This window comes from Monodon monoceros, unplaced genomic scaffold (genome assembly GCF_005190385.1).
Source record: "Monodon monoceros isolate NGI ecotype Baffin Bay Population unplaced genomic scaffold, NGI_Narwhal_1 Super_Scaffold_16, whole genome shotgun sequence".
NCBI classification, from domain to species: Eukaryota; Metazoa; Chordata; class Mammalia; order Artiodactyla; family Monodontidae; genus Monodon; species Monodon monoceros.
In genome coordinates, this window is record NW_021703772.1 from 7,775,361 (window position 1) to 7,792,559 (window position 17,199).

Genomic DNA, 17,199 nt, shown 5'->3' on the forward strand with positions numbered 1-17,199 from the left:
AAGGAGACAGCAGAGATGCCAGTGGGAAGCTAAGGTCTCCCAGGTGCCTAGCCCTGTTCTTTGTCCCGTGATATGACTGGAAGGGGACGCAATCTGGGGGCAAATGTGAACGCTCCTTGTTCAGGATGTCCATTCTGGCCCCAGACTGAAGACATCTATTACTCTAGTTCTCCTGGGGTCTCCAGCTGGACACCACCATATTGGTCTACTCTCCTAAGATTCTGTGAGCAAAGGTCCATGTCTGTTTTGGGGTGGTCACTCACAGACTCAAGGGGCCATGACTGAGGGAAAGGGCCCTGATACTGATAACAATTTTCCTACCTCTGGCCTCACTATTCTTCAACCACACAGTTGCTAAGGTGATTTTCTATCTTAGTCAAAGAATGTGATGTCACTTCTCTACTTGACCTCAAGATGAAACCCAAGCTCCTTAGCCTGCCGCCCCAGGCCTCTCTTTGCAACTTCATCTCTTGTCTCCCCCCGCAGCTCAGACCCCAGCAATTCCAAACTACATACTGTTCCTTGGACGTTCCATGCTTTTTCTAGCCTCTGCCTGCAATGCCCTCTCCACCTACTTTTGTCTACCTAGAAATTTTCTACTCAAAATTTGAAACACTGCTCAAAAATCAATTGCTTTGTGAAGGCTTCCTGACTCTTGCAGAAGATCCTCTTCCACCACCAATCCAGGCAGGTACAACTTCTCTCTCCTCTGTGATACATCCTCACCTCGGAGCACTTCTGTAACTACAAGCAGGCCAGTGTGTAGTAACTGTTACATGCCCGCCTCCCCTGACTTCTCCAGGGCAAGATCAGCACCTGTCTCATCTTTATAGACCAGGCACCCGGCACACAGCCGGTACTCAATATATGCTAACTGGGTGAAGACTGGTGGCACTTTAGTAGCAGAAAAGGAAAGGGGCTTAAAGGGTGCTAAGTCTTCTTATGCATGTCTCAGGGCCAGAATCAAAGTTGGGTGAGGACAGAGCTTAAAAGCTGTCATGGAAAAAAAGGACACTGATGATAGGACACTGCCTTTCTAAGCATTCTGGATTCGGGCTTAGGAGAACTGAGAGAAACTGATCATTTAGGTAAATTGCCCAAGGCAGCTGGGTGGGGGTACCAACAGGACTAAAATCTTATGTTAGCCTCAGAGAGCAGAAACATCTGCTAAAGCCACAGCAGGCGAGCTGGCCAAGTTCAGCAACAGGTTAGCCAGGACAGCCCTGTGACCAGCGGAAAGGGCCACAGAGGGGGAGAGATCAATTATCTAGGTGAAAAGGAACAGGAGGGAATAGCAACGACATGGGGGCTGTAACAGCTCAAGGCGGCCAGACGTCAACAACCCACTGGGGGTTCTCTAGTGCCAGGAGGGGCTGCAGGGGCCCCTCCTGCCCCTTTCTGCCCAGGTCTTTGCTGGCTCCCAAACCTCCCTCACACCCTCAGTGCCCACTGGCTGTCAGAGCCGGAGACCTTGGGGAGTTTTGCTCCTGGTCTCTGAGGACTTTGAGGTTTTAACAATAAGGTACACTCAGCTAGCTCCCCACTCACATGCTGAAACAACTTAAAGGAAGGAGATAATCCATTTGCCAGCCAACATCTCTGTTTAAAGAGTTTTCTTTTTCATATCAACCCTTCCATGAATTCCAAATTTGATCAACTCTTTGCTACACAGTTTGACATTAACAAAACATCAACACTCTGACAACATGCTGGGGTCATAAAGGAACATCTTAAAACTCTTTGGACTCCACATTAAGACGGGCTTCCAATCCCAATCTTTGATCTCTATTATAAAGCAGTACCAATAAAATATCGTAGAGATTTATGGGCAAACTTTCATTTGAGCTGTTTCACACCTAAAATAACACGAGTGCTTGGGCCAGTAGGCAGAAAATTTAGGTTTAGGTTTCAGCTGTTTACGTTTTCTCTTACTTTTAAAACTTATTCACTTATTTTTTTAAAATTACCTTAAATTTAACAATTACATTGTATTTTCCTCTCAGAGAAGATAGCTTGGAAATATTAACTGGCTAGATGTCGTGTCCTTCTGAGGACAGGCCTAAATTCAGGCAGACAGCTGTCCCCTATCCTGATAGCTATCTACCTTTTGTCAAAAAGAAAGAGTGTTTTTCCACAGGATTTAAATGGACAATATATAAATTTATCTTTTCTCCTGAGTACACCCTATTGTTAATAAGAGTAACCAAATACGTATTAGTTTGAGTAAAACCCCAACAAAAAGAATTTCATTTAAAAGACAGTATGATGATTGTAAAGCAATTATACGCCAATAAAGATGTTAAAAAATAAATAAATAAAAGACAGTATGATGGTATTTGGACAGTAAGATGGTATTTCGACCCAAGATCTGTTTCACTGTATATTGTACTAATCTACGGGATAATTTCCCAAGTCAAGCTTAGATTGTAATTCTGACATCAGACACTTATAGGTCAGTGACATTGAATGAAAAGAAACTGGTCCCACATTCCCTGCAGATGGGAAATCAACCGGCATCCCCACCTCCATCCCCCGACACACACACTCCCTCCCTCATCTGATGAAGTTGGGAGAAATGATTCCGCCAAACAAGAGAGAACCCGGAGGAGGGGAAAGCAGCTCAGCCAGCTTTCAAGAAGACTTTTACAGGCAAAGTAAAGTGCAAACAGCAGAAAAGTTCCTGGACACTGTCCTTTAAGAAACACAAATGAGTAGTAAGAAAGGTCAGAGTAGTGGTTCAAAGGAATCAGAATGCACAGCTGCTGCTGCCCAAGGCTGTGGGCTGGCGCCATTCACTCGTGCCAAGCTGGGGGCAGTGCCTGGCAGCAGGAGCCTGGAGCCGCTCGGGAGCATAGGGGCCCTTCCTCCACTCAGCTCCCCATTTCCAGAGCTTAAGAGTCCCAACTCTGCATTCCCAAAGAGAAATTCTAGAACTATGACAATCACGAAACCAAAGGAAAGAGAAGAGCAAAGGAAACAGGCTTACTTATTTAACCCAATTTTATTTTTCTCATTTTCTGAATCTGAAACATAATTCCTGGCTATAAAAGGAGAGTGCGGAGCTAGATAAGAGAAAGCCACCTGCTCTGAAGAAAAACCCCGAATTGTGCCGAAACTTCTTAAATATTTGAATCCATGTGGGGAGAACGCTTCACATTTATTCACTTTATGTGGTCTGATTGCTACTTCTATTGCTCTTTCCATTATAACGTTATAGCTTTTGTAGATAAAAGGGATTTTGAAGTCTTATCCCCCTTCCCTAAGAGGCCCTGGGCCAAAGGCTGGATTTAGCCAACTGCACTTTGGGGCAGGAGGTGTGGATGGGATGTCTCCAACCTGAGGTTATATGAAGTGTAGTCAGTGTACAAATATCAGAGCTGTGCTCTCTGGAGGGCCAAGCGATGAGTAAGCTACCTGGATTTTGATGTGGCTCCTTTGCCTGATTAGGCTGGTTATATATACTGAAAGGAGCCAGAGTGGAGGAAAAGTCACTCCCCAAAAAGCTTCAAAATAAAAACATATTTTTATTTAAGTATTATACACACACACACACACGTCATAAAGGAAAAGCTTGATGCATTCTCACAAGCTGAACACTGGTGCCATCAGTGCCCAGATCAAGAATCATTAGAAGCTCCCTTACCAGATGGGCCCTTTTCCCCCAACGGTAGTCCCTATCCTGACTTCTAGCCTTGCTTGTTTTGGAACTTTATATAAATGAACTCGTACAGTGTTTACTCTTGTGTCTGGCTTCCTTCACCATTATGTGTGTGTGTGGAGCTGTCATTTCTTCATTCTCATTGCTGTATTGCATCCCACTGAGTGAACATACCACAAATTATTTGTTCATCCTATAGCTGACGGTATTGAATAGCTTCTAGTTTTTTGGCTACTTTGCATAGTGTTGCAATGAACATTCTTACACATTCTTTTTGTAACACGTGCATGCATTTCTGTTAGGTATATACCCAGAAGCAGAAATGCTGGGCCACAAAGTGTGTACATACATTCAACTTGAAAAGACACTGCCTGTCTTACTATGTTCAGACTGCTAAAATAAAACTATCATAGACTGGGTGGTTTAAACAACACACACTTATTTCTCACTGTTCTGGGGTTTGGAAACCCAAGATCAAGGTGATGGCAGATTCAGTGTCTAGAGAGGGCCCGTTTCCTGGTTCACAGATGGCGCCTTCCTGCAGTATCCTCACATGGTGATGAGAGTGCTCTCTGGGGTCTCTTTTATATGGGCACTAATCCCATTCATGAGGGCTCCACCCTTGACCTAATCACCTCCCAAAGGCCCTGCCTCCTAAGATCATCACATTAGGGGTTAGGATTTCAAGATATGAATTTGAGGGGGACACAAACATTCAGCCCATAACACTATCAAACAGTTTTCCAAAGTGGTTGTACCAATTTGCCTTCCCCACAGTAGTGAGAGTTCCCACTATTCCACATCCTCGTGGATACTTGGTGTTATCTGTCTTCATTTAAAAAAAATATTTATTTGTTTGTTTGGCTGTGCTGGGTCTTAGTTGCGGCACGCGGGAACTTCGTTGCCGCATGTGGGATCTTTTTTTTTTTTAGTTGCGGCATGTGGGATCTTTAGCGGCAGCATGCAGGATCTTTTAATTGCAGCATGCAGGATCTTTTTGTTTTGTTTTGTTTTTAGTCATGGCATGTGGGATCTACTTCCCTGACCAGGGATTGAACCCAGGCCCCCTGCATTAGGAGCATGGAGTCTTAACCACTGGACCACCAGGGAAGTCTCTAAATGTCTTTATTTTAGCTATCCTGTGGGCTATGCAGACTTCTGAGGTGGGAGCTGGGTTCTCTTTCTCACACCTTTCCTAGTAGAGTAAATCCCAATTAGCTGTGACATTCCCAGGTATCACAAGCTAGAAGATACTTGGGCTCCCTGCCTCAGGCTGTCCATCAAGTGTTGGTAAGGTGGATACAATGTGGAGGAGCAGACATAGTTGGCAGGAAGCCACTGAGGGGGGTGAAGTTGGCAGGCCAGGGATTCAATGACCGTTGGCACTTCCAAAGACCCAGAGTATTGGTACTAACAGATGGTTTGTGTGTACTGAAGAGGAGAGTCAAACAGCATCTTCCATATGAATGTCTTATGAGACCCAGGCTTGACTGACATATTCCTTATTCCCATTCTTGGCCTATCAGAAATGCAAGATCCTCCTAAGTAACTCATGGTTCCTTAGGTACTCGCTGGCTACGCCATGCTACGGAAGCTCAGAAGTTGAGGCTACAGTTACTATGAATGAGGATATTAAACAAATGAGTGGAGACAACTGTGGACAAGGAATGCCATCAGTAGAAAGGGGTGTAACAGTAACAATAATTCTTCTAGTCCCAGGTTAACAGGTCTTGTCTGGTTGTGAGTGAAGGTTAGGTGGATATGAACTTGAAAAATGTTGAACAGGCCCTGCAAAAATATAAACACAAACTAAAGGCCAGCACTGTCCATATGGATAACAATGGAATGGTGATGGCTCCAGCTTCATGGCCATGGGAGGGGAGGTTAGGGAGGAAGCCTCATGTGCTGATGTTCAGTGATATGTGTGGGTAACACGTTTGTGCTGCATTCCCTTAAGCCACGTATATCCGCCCACAGCTTGGGCACAGGTGCCGTAGACACTGTGAGGGATGGGGGTCAAACAGAAGTTCTTAACGCAGCATTTAGGTTTGAACAGGTCACAGAGGCCAGATAGGGGCATAGTTGCTCTGAAACAAGCTAAGTCATTGGGGTAGAACATCTCCTGCTCAGATGAGGATAAAGCTTTCCATTCTTATTGAGAGATGACTGAAAGTTCTGGATCTTTTAGGTATCACTGTGCACAGAGGTCACCTATCACTGGTAACACCCTGTTAATTACAACTGGGTTTGGATGATCATGCAGCTTTTGACCCAGAATTTCACAGCTTAATAATCAACTCCATCTCCCTCTCCTCCTGTATTCTCATTTCTGGAATGGCCGAAAACACCTACACGGTGGTTCTGAGCACCCAGTATAAATGGCAGGCAAAGCTGAACCCCTGAAGAAAGCAGATGTCCAATTCTCGTGGAGCAGGTGGAGCTCTAGGGTTTTGGTTACATGTTCTAGGCTGCAGTGATCCAGAAAGTACTGTTATGGGGCAGGGGAGAGGAGGTGCTAGGTGTCCCTGGGGAGGGCCTCCACTGGATTGAACAGGTGATAGCTCTGGCTCCCGTTTGGGACAATGCACGTCAGAGCCAGCACTCTCTGGAGAGGGAGTAGAGGCTTCCAGACAGGACAACCTCCACCATGGGGTTGAAGACATCACTGTCAACCACTGGCTGACCAAGATGGTGGAGCCAAACTTGGGCCACAGGCCACAGGATCTCCAGCCCCTAAAGGACATGGCTGCAGTCAAGGCCTAGAAGAGTCCCATTCTCCCCCTGCCTTTAAAATTAAAAAAAAAAAAAAAAAGACTTTATTTTTTTAGAGCAGTTTTAGGTTTACAGCAAAATTCAGCAGAAGTTACAGAGATTTCCCATATCCCCCCCGCCCCCCACCCCATGCACAGTCCCATTATCAACATTCCTACCAGAGTGGTCCATTTGTTATAACTAATGAATCTGCACTGACATATCATTATCACCCGAAGTCCATAGTTTACATTTGGGGTCATTCTTGGTGTTTTACATTCTATGAATTTGGACAAATGTATAATGAGAAGTACCTACCATTATAGTACCATACAGAGTAGTTTCACTTCCTAAAAATCCTCTGCGCTCTACTTACTCATCCCTCCCTCTCTGCTAGTCCCTGGCGGTTGCTGATCTTTTCACTGCCTTCGTAATTTTCACTTTTCTAGAAAGTCATATAGTTGGGATCTTACAGTATGTAGCCTTTGAAGGTTGGCTTCTTTCACTTAGTAATTTATATTTAAGGTTCCTATGGAGGAACCATGTCTTTTCATGGCTTGATAGTCGGTTTCTTTTTAGTGCCAAATAATATTCCATTGTTTGGATGTACCACAGTTTATCCATTCACCTACTGATGGACATTTTGGAGGTTGCTTCCAAATTTTAGAAAATAAGAATAAAGCTGGGCTTCCCTGGTGGCGCAGTAGTTTAGAGTCTGCCTGCCGATGCAGGGGACACGGGTTCGTGCCCCAGTCCGGGAAGAGCCCACATGCCGCGGAGCGGCTGGGCCCGTGAGCCATGGCCGCTGAGCCTGCGCGTCCGGAGCCTGTGCTCCACAACGGGAGAGGCCACAACAGTGAGAGGCCTGCGTACCGCAAAAAAATAAATAAATAAAATAAATAAAGCTGCTATAAACACCCATGTGCAGATTTTTGCATGGACATACATTTTGAACTCCTTTGCGTAAAAACAAAGAGTGCAATTACTAGACCATATGGTAAAACTATGTTTAGTTTTATAAGAAACTGCCAAACTCTCTTACAAACTGGCTGCACCATTTTGCATTGTCATAAGCAATGAATGCGTTCCTGTTGCTCCACATCTTTACCAGCATTTGGTGTTGTCAGTGTTCTGGACTTTGGCCAGTCTAATAGGAGTGTAGTAGCATCATGGCTATTTTAGTTTACATTCCTCTAATGACATATGATGTGGAGCATCTTTGCATATGTTTATTTGCCATCTGTATACCTTCTTTGGTGAAATATCTATTAAGGTCTTTTGCCTGTTCTCAAATGGGTTGTTCATTTCTTTATTGTTGAATTTTAAGAGTACTCTGTACATTTTGGCTAATAGTCCTTTATCAGATGTGTCTTTTGCAAATTTCCTCCAAGTCCATGGCTTATCTTTTCATTCCCTTGACAGTGTCTTTTGCAGAGCATAAATTTTTAATTTTAATTAAGTCCAGATTATCAACTCTTTCTTTCATAGATTGTGCCTTTGGTGTTGTATCTAAAAGGTCATTGCTGGACTTCACTGGTGGCGCAGTGGTTAAGAATCGCCTGCCAATGCAGGGGACACGGGTTTGATTCCTGGTCTGGGGAGATCCCACATGCCGTGGAGCAACTAAGCCCATGCACCACAACTACTGAGCCCACGCACCACAACTACTGAGCCCACGCACCACAACTACTGAAGTTCGCCCACCCTAGAGCCCATGCGCTGCAACTACTGAGCCCATGTGCTGCAACTACTGAAGCCCTCACACCTAGAGCCCGTGCTCTGCAACAAGAGAAGCCACTGCAATGAGAAGCCCGCACACCGCCATGAAGAGTAGCCCCTGCTCACCACAACTAGAGAAAGCCTGCGTGCTGCGATGAAGACCCAATGCAGCCAAAAATAAGTAAACGTAAAATAAACAAATAAATAGTCATTGCCAAACCAAGGGCATCTAAAATTTCTCCAATGTTATCTTCTAGGAGTTTTATAGTTTTACATCTCACATTGAGGTCTGTGATTCGTTTTGAGTTAATTTTTGTCTCTTCCCTTCTGAGAGGTTAGTTATTGGGGTGGACAGGTTGGAAACGTGAAAGGAACTTGGTAAATGCTAGAAATCCTAGGAACTTTTGGACTGTCCTAGAAGACTTCTGTTCTAGAACTGCCAACACCTTTGTGGGCACCACATAGGCACTTTGCTGGAAATGGAGTCCAGAGATTCTAGAACATACCCCTCCTGAGGCCAGCATGAAGACTGCTGGTGTAAGTGGTCCAGGACCATGTATGTAAGTGGGGGAGTAATGGATCTGTACAAGGCAGGGTTGGGGAAATGAATGATGATTCCACTGTGCAGCAACCCTTCTGTTCAGCAGAGATTCTGTGCTTTTATTGCTAGCAGACGGCTGGGCCACTCAAAGGCCAAATGACATGGTCTGTTGGACCTGGCAGAGGTATGTATGGAAGTCCATCTTCCACGTGTCACACATGCTGCCAGGTATGGCTGAGGTGCCAGGAGTCCTAATACTGTGCCTCAGAGGACAGCAACAGAAGGTCTTGGGTTTATGGAATGGGTGAAAACCTTAGATGATGGCCGTGTTGAAGCGGTGGTAGTTCTGGCAGAAGTGGGCTCCACAGGCAAGAGGGACAGGCTAAGAAACCCTTGACAGAAGTTGGTGCCTCTATTTGTAGAGAGCCTTGGTTTCAGACTTGGAATGAAATTATACCGTAACAGTTGGGTGAACTTACAAGCCTTGGGCCCCAGGCCAATCATGCATTTGGAATATGGTTCCTCTGTCTTTGTGTCTGAATAGACCCCTGGCAGATAGTATATTCCAGGAAATGATGTGATGGGGAGGTGGTAGGCATGGCGGTGGTGCCACAGGGTCATCCAGGAGAACCGACGTGAAGTAGTCAGTGACCGTTTTCAGACCTTTAGCTAGGAAAAGAAAACAGAGCCCAGGAGAGCACTGCCTCTTAAAAAGATCTGCTACCACCCTTAGCACTGCCAAGATGACACTAGTCTTTCCCTACGGCCATGGCCCAGTCATAAAAGCATGGGGTCAGGTTCCTGGGACTCTAGGGGTGGGGCGTTTTCAGAGTGAGCAGCACACAGACCCCCCTAGTGGCCTCCCTGCCAGGGTCTAGACAGCAAGTCCACAAAAGGGCCAGTGCATACCGGAAACCAGCAGGAAGCGGGGGTGCGTGTGCTCAGGAGCATGAGCTTCCCAAGCCCCTGTTTGGAAGGGGTGGTAGTGAAGAGAGGCCGGCGATAACTAAGAGCAGGGGAATGCTGTCCTGCAGATGTGTCTCAGTGCTGTGCCAAGATCTGCAGGTTCATAAAGGTCAGGGGCTCGGAGAACCGCCTTCCCAGGGCCTCTCCAGGATCCCTATGCTGCTGGTGTTCTCAAACCTACAGCCTGGCACCCCACGAGCTACTTCCATCCGGAGCAGGCAGCAGGCTGAATTTTCCCAGAAGTTAGACAGGGAGGGCCCCAAAGTACAGTGGCCTCCCAGGACATGCTACGAGTGAGGGCAGCGCTCAGAGCCTGGCTTTTCCTCTGCCAGCCGTGTGAGCACACAGGCGTGCTGGCGGCGGGAGCTGCCAATCAGAGCAGGCAGTGGAGGGAGACTGGGTAGCTGTTTCCTTTCTCTAGGTGATGACATTTGGAAGTTCCCAGAATGGAGCAGGTTTGGCACCTGGGCTGCTTTCTCGCCCCTGAGAGACGGGGCCAGGTAAAGGGCTCCCAGCTGCCAGAAGGCCATGGGATACGTGGGTAGATGGAGGGGATATAGCCCTCACCTAAGTGCAGTCAAAGTGCAAACATCAGAAGTCATGTCCAAGGGCATGGGAGGAGGGAAGGTTCAAGCCAGTTGTATGTAGCAATCCAAAACTGGATCACCGGGTTCAAGGAAGTTAGGAGGTGCAAGTCATGATACAGTCAGTGATGTAAGATGAGCCAAATGAGCAGATGAACAGACTGTCAAATGGAGGAGGAAGAAGCCTGGAGAGGAATTCATGAGCTCTAGTGAGGGAATAACTCAGGAGTGGTCTTTTATTCACCACCAGGCCTAGGGCAGTGCCTGGCGCTCATCATTAAGTACTTGTCAAAGGAGGTCTAGAGAGACTCGGTGACTTAGCAAGAGAGGCAACATCAGGACTAAGAGGAAAAGCCCAGACTTGGCTCCCTTTGCTTCTGCACCTCTGGGATGTACCAGGTTATCTTGTAAAGGGCAGGTCAAGAGCAGACCAGCCCCCACTCTTTACACCAGAGTTCGAAACTTTTTCTTAAAAGGCCACTAGTAAATTTTCATTCCATTCTCCTACAGTAGTGTGACGTCACCTCAGACATTACGTAAATGAACGGGTGTGACTGTATGGCAGTAAGACTTCACAAAAACTGTGACCGGTGTGGGCCGAGTTTGCTGAGCCCCACTTTGGAACAACAGTTTGGAAGTTCCTCGTTTCTTTCTGAAGCTGACCACTTGTCTGAGCTACTTACATGGCAGGGCCAGTCTGAAGGCCTGAGATGAGTGCCTGTGTCCTGCCTTGAGAACGCCTCAGTCTGGCTCCTCTTGGACATACAAGGGCCTAACAGGAAAACATACAATAACCGAGGGCAAACACTTTTCCGGGGAAAACCATTTTTTAAAGATCTCATTAGATGCGAGAAAAGATGTTCAGACAAGATTGCTGTCCCTCATGGATGTTTTTAAGGAGAAACAAACAAACAAACAAAGGACGATGGTTAAATAGAAGCACGTCTTTCAATCCAAGAAACTGGAAACTGATTTTTACCTTCTGAACCAAGTAGACACTTGTAGCTCTCTCAGCAGCCACTTTATCCAGACTGGATCCCTCAGGAACAAAGTAACTGACGTCAGCGATGTGAACTCCCACTTCAAAGTTGCCTGTAGATGCACAAGAAGGTTGATCAGCCTGGAATGGAAGGCAAGGGCAATCCCTCCTGGGAATCCATCCCGAGAAGGCATGTCCCTCCCAGAGGCCACAGGGCTTGGAGTACAGGCTGCCATTTTCAGGCTGGCCCGGTGCGCCACCTACCCACTGCGGTGTGCGCTCTATTTACTTTCCTCATTGTACTGCCAACAGATGATGAGATTTTTATCCCATTAACCATTAACCAATCACATTAACCATTTTTACAAATGTTTACCATTTCTAAAGGCTTCTCGTCTTTGAGTAAACATCAGTAGACTTGTAAAAGAAGACTCCTTTTGGATGAGGAACAAATCCTTACAGCTCACTAGAAGGAATTAATGCCTAAATCCTGCAGCCTCTGCCCCTGAAAGCACTGCCCTTCCTGTCTGCCACAGCCTTTCCTCGGCCCCACGGCTGGCCTTCCTACCTTGATTCCACCCCCTCCCACCTAGCCCTTCACACTGTTGCTAACACCCCTCTCGTACCCATGGGTCTGCTGATGTCGCTCCTTAGCCTGTTACTCGTGCCCTTGCTCGGGCTCGCCTCAGTCCACCTCGCCAGCCTTATGGCTCATCCTCCACATGCTCTCTACGCAGCTGTCATGGGAAACTGCTTTCCATTCCCAGAACGTATCTTACCTCATCCCATTCAGATGCTTGCTTGGCTCATGCTTTTTCTTACACTTGGGATAATAATCACAACAGGATCTGCCCATCAAAATCCTTCCTACCTTGTAAGGGTCAACTGAAAGAGAATCCCAGGACAAGAAGAGATTCTTTGCCCTCTGTTAAAGCACCTAATCCATAACTGAAGATGCTTCTCGTGGTCTTCTCTTCAGAGCTTTCACCACTATCAGATATCACAGCACATCTTTACTGGCTCATGTGTTTACTGTCTGCCCCTACAGTGCAGGCTCCAGTATGGCAGGGCCTTTTGTGTCAAGTCCACTGTTGTAGGCCCAGTGCCTAGAAGAATGCCTGACAAACCATAGGCACTCAATGTTTGTTGAGTGAACGAATCAACAATTTGTTTGCCTACTGTGGTAAAAGACCTACTTTTTTTCCATTTTAGAATTGCCCTGTCCCTTCCTGGTGGAGTTGTTTTTTCAACAGGCCCTGTCTTCTCTATGAGTTCTACCAGAGACATGGTCAGATGACTCAGGCTGGTAGAATCATACCTAAAGTGGGCTTGGGGGCTGGTTAGGTTATACATTTAAGATTTCCTCTTGAACATCCCATAAATCATCTATCAGATGGAGTATATGTGATTATATGCACACAAAAATGCACATAATGGACAGAATATGGAAAAGAGTACACATGTGAAATGGCATATAGTTTGCAGAGGGGAAGCATAATGGGCAGACAGAAGCACAGTGATGACACAAGCACAAAGGTGAATCTGCTGACAATTTAAGTATGTGCTTGATGGAATTCCGTTATACTCCATTCCTGTTCATAGTGACTGGTCTAGGCACAGACATGTGACTCAAGTATCAATAGATCTATTCTGAGCCTGTTTTCAGGGATTGATACGGGCTTCAGAAAAGAGGGTCTCTCTCCCAGGACCCTAGACAATAAGTCTGGAGCTGCCAAGGAAACATTTTTGCCACATAATCATGCCAATATAGAAAATAATAGGTCTAAGAAATAAAGGGAGGATCATGATGACCTCATTTGAACTCCAGGATCCAGGTGAACTTGAATTCTCACTAAAAGAATCCTGACTGATTCCCAAGTTGACTCAGAAAGAGTTACTGACACGTCACCACTCTTTCCTCTGGTTACCTGGATAATCAGTCTTAAGGTATCTCACATTTTAGCCTCAAATTTTGTAGCCATTTATTGTCCTCTTATTCCTTCTTCACTGGGAGATGATTCTTCCCTGTTTTTAAAATGGAAAAATGTTTAAACTTGGGGCGGTTAAAATCAGAGGTTCAGGGATGGAAAAGAATTTCAGATTCCCCACTCTCATCTGTCTCACACTCCTACAGGGCAGCACTGGGTTTCTCCACCCAGTCCTGTAACACCAATACATTAGGGAAAACCCAAGTCCATCTAAGAAATACTGGCTGCTATGGGATAACAGAATAGACTTATTTCCCACAGAGGAGAGGGCTGTCTGGAAAGCTGAGGAAAACCAGCGTGGCTCAAAGTTCAGCTGCCTCATCATGTGAGCCATGCAGCTGTGTTGCTGGGTCACTGGGAGCCGTGAAACCTGCCCCGCAATGATCGAGGAACTCAACCCTAACAGAATTCGGCCAAGCGTCTCAGACAGCTCAACAACTCCCAGTTTTGATATTACAAGTATCTAAAACCAACACTTGGAGAAGGTAAAATAAAGCATCTTCTTTTGAAGTCAGAATTATAATATACTAGCCTAACAGGTAAATATTGACTAAAGGAAAAGAGGAGGATTATTACATCATGATATAAACCATAATTTTAAATTCAGTCTGTGTGTTGTTACTACACATGAACTTTCTGTCCTTAGTCACAATTGACAAACTGACAAAGAGTTCATTACAGGAGATAAAACATGAAGGGGGCCAATCCAAACATATTTGAGAGGCTTAAATTTCAGAATTCCCAGAAGAGCCTCTAAAACCAGCAAAGAGAAGCTCTCTTATTCTCTCCTTCGGACCTTTTTTATGGAAACCCTAAGTAAATATTTTATTACATATATTTACATAATGTGAACTTGCAGAACTCCTGAGGTAGTGGCACTGAAGTTTTTATTCCATGAAAGAGAAAATATAAATCCAAAAGGTTATGTAGTAAATGCTGCCAAAACACCCAGGACCCGTTTGATGTTTAAAAATGCACTGTCTGCCATAGGAAATTATACTTTGAACATTTTTTTACATTAAAAAATATTCATCTACTGGGGTTAAGGTGAGTCCCGTGAGTTCTGAAGAGCTGGGGAAGCACAGGAAGGAAGAGTCCTCAAGGCCGGCCATGTCTGGCTCACTGTGCACAGGGCCCACAAACTTAAATACATGCAAATGTTCCTCTTTTCTTTTTTTTTTTAATTAATTAATTTTCTTGGCCGCAGTTGGGTCTTTGTTGCTGTGCGCAGGCTTTCTCTAGTTGCGGTGAGAGGGGGCTACTCTTCATTGCAGTACGCTGACTTCTCATTGCGGGGGCTTCTCTTATTGCGGAGCACAGGCTCTAGGCGCAAGGGCTTTAGTTGCAGCATGCGGGCTCAGTAGTTGCGGCACGCGGGCCCTAGAGCACACAAGCTTCAGCAGTTGTGGCGCGTGGGCTCAGTAGCTGTGGCTCACGGGCTGTAGAGCGCAGGCTCAGTAGTTGTGGCTCACGGGCTTAGTTGCTCCGCGGCATGTGGGATCTTCCCAGACCAGGGATTGATCCCGTGTCCCCTGCACCACCAGGGAAGTCCGCAAATGCTCCTGTGAATGAACTTGAGTGGACACCAGAACTGCTTCATCCAATTAAAGCACTAATAGGACGTAAATAGGGGCTTAAGAACCATCTCTTCTAAGCCAGCCTCCCAATCAGCTCAGCCACATTTCAACTATGTCCCTGCCAGGTGGCCCTTGACATACCCCCGGCGGGGGGTCGGGGAGAGCTCACATCTTGAAGCTACTTGCTCTACTTCTGAAGGGCTCTGTTCGTGAGAAAGTGCTTCCTTACATGGATCCACGATGCATGGAAACGGAATCACTAGATTACTCTAGCACTGGGCATCCATAAGAGGGTCCCTCTGTTTAAGGCGCTCACAGTCTAATGGGGTTGGCAGATACACCAACGTGGTGATAATATGGTATTACCAGTGCTATGACAGAGGAAGGTTGCAAAACCTCATTCTGTGGGAGCAAATTGAGCTGAAATCTGTTTTTACTTCAGTGAGAACATGTGAAAGTGTTTTGTAATCTATGACAACTACATGAACGTAATTTTGACAATAATGATGATAAAAATGATAAGGATAGCAGGAGTGACCATTTATTTAATATCTCTTTTGTGCCAGGGGCTCCACACACATTAATGTACCTTTGACAAGAGCCATATAAACCGTGTTTCACAAATGAATCATCTGAGGCTCAGAGAGGTTCCATGTCACTTGTCCAAGGTTACCTCGCTAGTATGCAATAAACCCTGGATTCAAAACCAGGTCAGACTCAGAGCCTTTGTTTCTTTTATTACCACCCCCTGCCCCCCAACCACTGTCACGGTAACTCCAGGACAAGATAATACAACCCAATTTTTCATCTCAGTGGGTCACAGCTAGAAATCCCTCCCTATCTTTTATGATTCAATAGAAGCCACATTCTTGGCTATGAATTCAGAAGTCCTGTCAGAGACTTCTCCCAGCCCTGTTCCCAGCCACATCCTGGTTCCCACTGCCAATCTCTTTAGCCACTCGTAACAGGGACTCATTACAGAACAACCACTAAGCCATCAACTCTAGTTCTATTTAATTAAGATCTAACAATTTAAGATCTAACAATTCCTTTCTACATTTCTAGTTTACAGTCATCTCTACCTGGTGGCAGAGTGACTGTCCTAAGTACCTGAAAGGGTCAAGGCTATTACAGGTGGGAAAGTATCACGCTTCCCTTACCAGGAGTGAGACCAGGGCCTTCCAGACTTCGGTCACTTGAGTTCACCTTTACCCACCGCTGAGATTGGACTGTGGTGACAGAGGCTCTTCTTGACCCAGTAGGGGCATCCCTTTTAATCCAGAATATAGGGGAACAACGTTGCTAAATATACCTCATTTAGCAAAAGCAAAAAATAATTGCTTCTGTCCAGGTCCCTAATGTCCAAACCTTTTTAGGCATGTCTTGGCCTGACCTTCAGAGGGCATCTGGGGCCCGGTGATTTCTCCCTCCTTTGGCTCCAGGCCCCACTCTGGGTGCCTGCCCCTTCCCAGGCTCCTCTTCCTCTCCTTGCTCCTTACATGCTGGCATGCCCGGCTGCCTTCTCTTCCAACCCTACCCTTTCCCCCTGGGCTGTCTCATCCACTCCCAGGAGTTCAGGCATCAACTCTGTGCTTTAGGCTCCTCAGTCGGTGCCGTCAGCCCAGACCTCTCTGAGCTCCAGACTGACGTACACAAGGGTCTACTGGGAACTGCCACTTAGCTGTCCCCTAGGCACCTCAGACTCACGCCTCCAAAAGTCCCCACCTCCAGCAAAACCATTTCTCTTCCTGTGTTCTCCGTCCCAGGAAATGGGATCATCTCCACTAAACCAAAAAAGGCGCCGCAACTGCCCCAAACTGAAAAACCCCAGGTCTGTCTTGGCCTGTGTTGATCCATCACTGAACTCCCCTCCCAAACATCTCTGAAATCTGCTCATCTCTCTTCTTCCCACATCACCACTTTAGTCAGGGCCACCACTGCTTCTTTCAAGGACCATCTAACAACCTGTGTGTGGCTCTCCCGCCATTTCTCAAACCCGTTTTCCACACTGAGGGTAGTGCTCTCTCCAAAATACAAGTCCCCTTGTCACTCCACTGCTTAAACCCTGAGGGGCCCTCACTGCCCCGGGCACGCAGCCCAGACCCGGCTTCCGAGGCCTTACTGGGCTGGCTTCTGCCACCGTTCCAGCCCCTCCGGCTTGTTTCTCCCACCGCCCCCGCCCCCCCCCCCCCCCCCCCCCCCCCCCCTCCCCCCGCACACTGTGCTCTATCACTGCTTCACAAAGAAGTAATAGTGACAAAATTCTTTACCACGTGGGTCTGCCCTGGGCACGTTCAACTTTCCTGGCCCCAAGCCCTTAAGTGCCAGAAACTGTAACAGAACTTCTTAAGCTGCTCAAACCCATCAGGCTCCACACTCTTCTCCCTCAGGGTGTTTTTCCCGTTCCTCTTCCTGACGACCTCCACCAGTTCTGCA

The 17,199-nt window shown here is 46.5% G+C and overlaps 1 protein-coding gene across 10 annotated transcripts in view; it reads right to left on the reverse strand.

Annotated features, from left to right (window-relative positions):
* The window catches only part of DIS3L2 (DIS3 like 3'-5' exoribonuclease 2), a 373,313-nt gene that overhangs the window by 103,851 nt on the left and 252,263 nt on the right, over nt 1–17,199 (reverse strand). For all 10 annotated transcript variants that reach the window (XR_003793808.1, XR_003793807.1, XM_029224426.1 and 7 more), the window contains exon 11: nt 11,199–11,311. Coding sequence is in view for 8 of the 10 variants with exons in the window: in XM_029224426.1 (XP_029080259.1) it covers nt 11,199–11,311 (113 nt within the window). In the remaining 2 variants the exon portion in view is untranslated. The remainder of the gene's footprint in view (nt 1–11,198; nt 11,312–17,199) is intronic.